General features: G+C 40.8%; 1 protein-coding gene across 1 annotated transcript; it reads right to left on the reverse strand.

Annotated features, from left to right (window-relative positions):
• Window positions 1-914: 914 nt before the first annotated feature.
• On the reverse strand, window positions 915-2,299 carry LOC128454497 (eukaryotic translation initiation factor 4 gamma 3-like). The gene is made up of 2 exons (XM_053437912.1): window positions 1,895-2,299; window positions 915-1,232 (listed from the first exon to the last, which is right to left on the reverse strand). Exons 1-2 carry the CDS (start codon window positions 1,949-1,951, stop codon window positions 915-917), a joined length of 375 nt encoding a protein of 124 aa, XP_053293887.1. The 5' UTR covers window positions 1,952-2,299.
• Between the last annotated feature and the right edge of the window lie 5,106 nt (window positions 2,300-7,405).

Consider the following 7,405-nt stretch of genomic DNA (forward strand, 5'->3'; position numbering starts at 1 on the left):
TTTAAGATCAATAGTTATCAGGTCTTCCTCAGGATACTTCCATTTTCCCCCGTTCAATGTTTCTATAGAATTTTCTTACATTTCTTTGCCATGATCTATCTATCTATATCAGTCCTTCTAAAAAGCGATAGAACTCCTTAACAACAGCAGTGTAGATATTCATTAAACAGAATATGACCAGAATATCCAGTATCATGTTCCTGGTCATCAGACAGATCGGTGAAATAAATCTCTGTGGTAAAATCCTTCTTACTTTGAAGAATTTGAATGTTGGACTCTTTGGAATTGTGCAAATGAAAGAAAAATCGAGACCCACTCACCAATATCAGGTCTATGGTGTCCTGCAGCATATACCGTATCCGAGGGGACGTCTTCCCCTCTGTGACGATGTCTTCCATAGACTTAAAATAATGATCCATCTGAGAGTGGTGAGACACAGAGGGAGAGAGACGGTTAATTTGAGACATGAAGGTCATGTTCAGCTTGACTCAATTCAATCCACCAGACAGCAGGTTGCAGATATTATTGTTCTACAGAGTTGACCAATTGTTCAGTTTATCACTTGGAACAGTCCTGACCGCCCGAGATGAAACTGGAACATTCCATCAACAGCAGCATGAAAACCGTGATAGCCAGAAACAAGGGGAGGCAATTCACTGTAAGCGTCATGTTGGTGGGATGAAAGCAGAGACATGAACTGATCTTCAGCTGCACTAATGTCAAAAACACTGCTGACAAAAAGTTCACATCACATCTTCATCCCTGCAGACAACGCATTTCTCTTAATATTTAATTTTGGAAAGGGAAACCAGCCGCGTATTATCCTGTAGATTATATTTGAAGATTTCAATCTGTAGCCCTTCAGACCTTTTTAAGACCATAATAAAAAAAAATTAAGATTGATGTAAAATGTACTACCACCAGCTCACCTTGGTCTCATCCAGCTCAAGGTCCTTGCTGATGGTGGTGAGCAGGACGCACAGACACTCTAAAGCCAATTCGTCTTGGTTCATCAGCAGCTTGTCCAGGCAGTCATGCACGATGAAATCATTCAGCATCTTGACCTTGTACAGTTCACCGATGAACTTTATGTTTCCGATGTAACGCCGCTGGGAAAAGTCCTTGACCACATCCTCCACCTTCTCTTTCTGAAACTCCATATGACAGCGGCTTATCAGCAGCTTGCGGAAGTTGACTGTGTCTTGGGGTTTGTCAGTGCAGGGCACTGTGAGCTGCACATGAACAGTAAGTGGAAAGAAGTCAGTAGAGAACATAAGCATTCAAATAAAATAAATAATTTGTTTTTATATATCAACAAATTAACATCTTCGTATCTGGATTATTTTGATTTTAATGACTAATATATGTAAGGTTATGTTATCAAATGATGGCAGACAGAAAATGTAATAGTTTCTCTAGAACTCTTGTTAATAGAGTCTATAATTAAGGATATGAACGTTTAATAAATTGTGTTTTAAAGCATTATTTGTGACTGATTTTCAAACTCCTTAATAAATAGTGTGTGTCGTCTGGTGTAGACTCTAGAGGCAACAAAACAATAAAAGCTCATCATCACACTGTACTGAATTGTGTTACTTTTCACAGCATTATTCTGCATCAAGGCGGAGCTGAATATGAACCAATTGATCCATTTGCTGTATAAACATTTAGCAAGTTGTTGATTGACACACTTCATGCACACCCCTCTGATAGATGGTTAAAATATTAAACTTAATTCCTCCATTGTTTTTTTGCATCTGATGAATTTACAGTTTATGAAAAAGCTGTATTTATGTACTTCTCCAAATCCAATTCAAACAGTTACTTTACAAACACAAGACTCTCTCGTTCCAAAGTCGACACACTTCTCTGCTCAACTAAGCGACCTGCTTACCGTGGCGAGGCAGCTGCACATCTTGGCGTAGGTCACCAATAAGCAGGTCTCGTTCATGGCTTGGTCGAACACCAGGTCCACGACTCCTTGGAGCTGCTCCTCTGTGGCGATGGGCGAGTCCTTCACCTGCTTCACCAGCTGGAGGAACTTCTGAGGCTTCTGCCAGTTCAAGATACTGCTGACCTTCTTGAACAGGTCCTGAGGGGAATAGCTCACAACAAGTATTTAAACTCTGACGTCTTCAAGCACAAAGACCATTCTCTCGCTCCACATGAAAAACTAGTCTTATCGTATAGCTACTAGTTATACGGAAATTAAATAATACTGACAATGATTTATCTATATTTACAGATTTAAACTTCATTTGTACTGGAATTTCCAATATTTCAATCACGTAGACTAAAATTAATTATCAAAAAAGTCTGTATATGTAATTTATATATATGCCCACTGCTTTGTGGATTTCAGTTTGTGTATATTTGGTCGTACCTGTGTTATATCTGCCTCTGGTTCTGCTGGGAGGCTTACCCTCGTCACAACTGGTTTGCAGGCATTCCCTGATTTCTTTGGCTGAACATCAGGTGGCACAAGCCCAGGGGAGGTAGACCTCTGTGCAGCTGGCCGAAGTTTTGGCACAACATCTGGAAGAAGGAAAAGTACAGATGAATACATGTCTTAAGTATTCAATCAGCAAAAGATAATATTTGTACCACAAACTACACTTAACAGTTCTACACATATAAGTAATCTGATATATTTAGTAATGTGATATTTTTGACACATTTGACTGGTCATATCTCCATTAACATGAAAAAATTTTCTCATATCATTTTAAAAGTTCTGGAGTTAAATCTGTTCGGTTAGATTGTTAAGAGTGGCACTCCTTCCTCTTAGGATCTGTGGAAATAGCTTAAAAGAATGGTGAGAGTGTTGGGTCAGACCTGGCCCTGGTTTGGTGTCGGTGGCCCCTTTTTTGTTCACCACGATTGGCTGAGTAGTGGGGCCGACGGCTTTAGGAGTCTGCTTGCCAGGCCGTTTGGAGTTCTTGAGACAAAAGAGACAATAGAGCGTGTGAGAGAGAGAGAGAGAGAGAGAGAGAGAGAGAGAGAGCGAGAGAGCGAGAGAGAGAGACAGCCTCACCTGTCGTGGGGTGGGGGGAGAGGAGCGGTGACCTCCAGGAGACGATGAATACCTGCTCCCTCGACCCTCTGCCATGGTCTCCTCTGGGATGTCCCTTCCACGCTGATCGGGGTCCCGGTCACGGACCTGGGAGGACAATGACACAATGTGTGTCATAAATAACAATCATTAATATGGAAAAAGCTTTTCTGAAACAGTTCATGTTTCCAGAGGAAAATGGAAAGAAAGTCTTTCAATGGCAGCGTCCTCATTCATCCTGTTCTACATCCTTCAATGTGTGTGAGTCAGCTGACATCATAAGCAAACAATTAATTATTCTATAGCTTTGTGTAAGAAAATTCAGTTTTTGCTTTGTATACATAACATATTGTAGCAATTAAATCTAAAAGTTAAACCAAATCTATTCAACTTAACATCTGAACTCAACTGAAATGAACCATTGAGCTCAGCTGAACCATTTGACTCAACTGACCTCAATTCAAATCTATTCAACTCGACTCGAGTCAACGACTGAACTGAACTGAGCTCAGGGATGTAGTTCCTGGAGCGGCCAACAGGAACTCCTAAGATACTCACCATTCTCTTAGCACCGGAGTACCCACGCTGTTCTGGGCAGTCAGGGTGTCTCCCCTCTGGACCAGGACGAGGTTCATAGGTGCGATGTTCATAATATTGCTGAGGAGGCCTCACATAGGGTCGCCTGTGGTGATACTGCAAGTTAAGAGGAGAAGGAGAAACTTATTATCAACAAAAAAAGGGAGGGAAATACAAACATTGTACAGAAATGGTGAACTTTTAGAATCAGTGGTATGATTTTATCTTATAACGTTCAAATTAAATTGTATGCATTTAATTTGATTACATTTCCCACACATTCCACTATTAGATAGACAGATAGATAGATGGATACTTTATAAATCCCGTGGGAAATTCATGTTAATACGTTAACATGATGATAAAGTAATTACAGAGTTCCCAAACATTTTCCGTTTCCAGTTTGCATCCTCACCCATTTATCCAAACAGCTGATTAGTTCCTCCACAAAGGAGGTTATGTTTTATTGTTACAGTTTCACTTTCAAAGGATTAGAGTGGTAATTTCCATAAACTGGTGAAATCGAGTGTGGATCCAGATTTTGTGAATCAAGGATTAGAGCGGAGCGCTCACACTGCTACCAGGCAACAATCTCTCCATCCCTCAGCTAAAGATCCAGGCTGATGAGCGGAAGCTTACTACACTATCTCTAACTACTGCGGGCGAGAGATTGGGCAAGCTTGACAGTGTGAGAGAGAGAGAGAGAGAGCCTCACCTGTTCTGGGCTGAGGTTAGAGGAGCGGTGACCTCCAGGAGACGATGAATACCTGCTCCCTCGACCCTCTGCCATGGTCTCCTCTGGGATGTCCCTTCCACGCTGATCAGGGTACCGGTCACGGACCTGGGAGGACAATGACACAATGTGTGTGAGCCTTCAGCTGTGTTACACACTGCTAAGAACTTATACATGATGTATCAAATCCATTAACCATGGACATGAACTATCAATTGAAATGAAACATAAATACAAGCAAATATGTAGAAATTGTATTATATTGTTTACATTTTTTCATTCTGTAAAATAAAACCAATACTGATATATCTATGAAAGGCTCTTATCACCTAACATCATGAGCAAAAATTAATTATTCTATATCTTTGTGTAAGAAAAATTTTTTTTTGCATTGTATTCATAACATATTGTAGCAATTAAATCTTAAAGTTAAATCAAATCTATTCAACTTAACATCTGAACTCAACTGAAATGAACCATTGAGCTCAGCTGAACCATTTGACTCAACTGACCTCAATTCAAATCTATTCAACTCGACTCGAGTCAACGACTGAACTGAACTGAGCTCAGGGATGTAGTTCCTGGAGCGGCCAACAGGAACTCCTAAGATACTCACCATTCTCTTAGCACCGGAGTACCCACGCTGTTCTGGGTAGTCAGGGTGTCTCCCCTCTGGACCAGGACGAGGTTCATAGGTGCGATGGTCCTGATACTGCTGAGGACGTCGCACATAGGGTTGTCTGTCGCGATACTGCAAGTTAAGAGGAGAAGGAGAAACTTATTATCAACACAAAAAAAAACATCAGCGAGGGAAATACAAACATTGTACAGAAATGGTGAACTTTTATGATCAGTGGTATGGTATTATCTAATAACATCCCAGTTAAATTGTATGCATTTAATTTTAGCACATTTCCCACATATTCAACTATTAACAAGTATATACACGTTAACATGATGATAAAGTAATTACAGAGTTCCCAAACATTTTCCGTTTCCAAATTGCATCCACACCCATTTAACCAGACAGCTGATTAGTTACTCCACAAAGGAGGTTATGTTTTATTGTTACAGTTTCACTTTCAAGAATCTAGATGTTTAGAGTGGTAATTTCCAAAAAACTGGTGAAATCGAGTGTGGATCCAGATTTTGTGAAATAAGGATTAGAGTGGAGCGCTCACACTGCTACCAGGCAACAATCTCTCCATCCCTCAGCTAAAGATCCAGGCTGATGAGCTGAAGCTAACTCTACACTACCTCTAACTACTGCGGGTGAGACATTGGGCAAGCGTGAGCGTGAGATAGTGTGAGAGAGAGAGAGAGAGAGAGCCTCACCTGTTGTTGGGTTGGGCGAGAGGAGCGGTGACCTCCAGGAGGAGATGAATACCTGCTCCCTCGACCCTCTGCCATGATCTCCTTTGGGATGTCCCTGCCAAGCTGATCAGGGTCCAGGTTACGGATCTGGGAGGACAATGACACAATGTGTGTGAACCGTCAGCTGTGTTCCACACTGCTAAGAACTTATACATGATGGATCAAATCCACTAACCATGGACATGAACTATGAATTGAAATAAAACATAAATACAAGAAAATATATAGAAATTGTATAATCCTTTTTACATTTTTTCATTCTGTAAAATAAAACCAATGCTGATATGTCCATGAAAGGCTCTTATCAGCTGACATCATAAGCAAAACAATAAATGTTTCTATAGAGATCAGATGTTAATATATTCAACTTAACATCTGAACTCAACCTAAATGAACCATTGAGCTCAGCTGAACCATTTGACCCAACTGACCTCAATTCTAATCTATTTAACTCGAATCGAGTTGATGACTGAACTGAACTGAACTTAGGAATGTAGTTCCTGGAGCGGCCAACAGGAACTCCTAAGATACTCACCCTTCTCTCCGCACCCCGGGATGATGGATATTGTTCTGGGTAGTGAGGGTGTCTCCCCTCTGGACCAGGACGAGGTTCGTAGGTGCGATGGTCCTGATACTGCTGAGGACGTCGCACATAGGGTTGTCTGTCGCGATACTGCAAGTTAAGAGGAGAAGGAGAAACTTATTATCAACTAAAAAAGGGAGGGAAATACATACATTGTACAGAAATGGTGAACTTTTAGAATCAGTGGTATGATTTTATCTTATAACATCCCAATTTAAATTGTATGCATTTAATTTTAGCACATTTCCCAAATATTCCTCTATTAACAAGTATATACACGTTAACATGATGATAAATTAATTGCAGAGTTCCCAAACATTTTCAGTTTCCAATCTGCATCCACACCCGTTTTACCAGACAGTTGATTGGTTCCTCCACAAAGGAGGTTATGTTTTATTGTTACAGTTTCACTTTCAAGGAATCTAGATGTTTAGAGTGGTAATTTCCATAAACTGGTGAAATCGAGTGTGGATCCAGATTTTGTGAATCATGATTAGAGCGGGGCGCTCACACTGCTACCAGGCAACAATCTCTCCATCCCTCAGCTAAAGATCCAGGCTGATGAGCTGAAGCTAACTCTATACTACCTCTAACTACTGCGGGTGAGACATTGGGCAAGCGTGAGCATGTGAGAGTGTGAGAGAGAGAGAGAGAGAGAGAGAGAGAGAGAGAGAGAGAGAGAGAAAGAAAGAGAGAGCCTCACCTGTTGTTGGGTTGGGCGAGAGGAGCGGTGACCTCCAGGAGGAGATGAATACCTGCTCCCTCGACCCTCTACCATGATCTCCTTTGGGATGTCCCTGCCACGCTGATCAGGGTCCAGGTTACGGATCTGGGAGGACAATGACACAATGTGTGTGAACCGTCAGCTGTGTTACACACTGCTAAGAACTTATACATGATGTATCAAATCCATTAACCATGGATACAAGCTATAAATTGAAATAAAACATAAATGCAAGAAAATATATAGAAATTGTATCATCCTTTTTACATCTTCATTCTGTAAAATAAAACCAATTCTGATATGTCTATGAAAGACTCTTATCAGCTGACCTCACCATTCCAATTAAATTGTATGCATTTAACT

This window comes from Pleuronectes platessa, chromosome 13 (assembly GCF_947347685.1).
Source record: "Pleuronectes platessa chromosome 13, fPlePla1.1, whole genome shotgun sequence".
NCBI classification, from domain to species: domain Eukaryota; kingdom Metazoa; phylum Chordata; class Actinopteri; order Pleuronectiformes; family Pleuronectidae; genus Pleuronectes; species Pleuronectes platessa.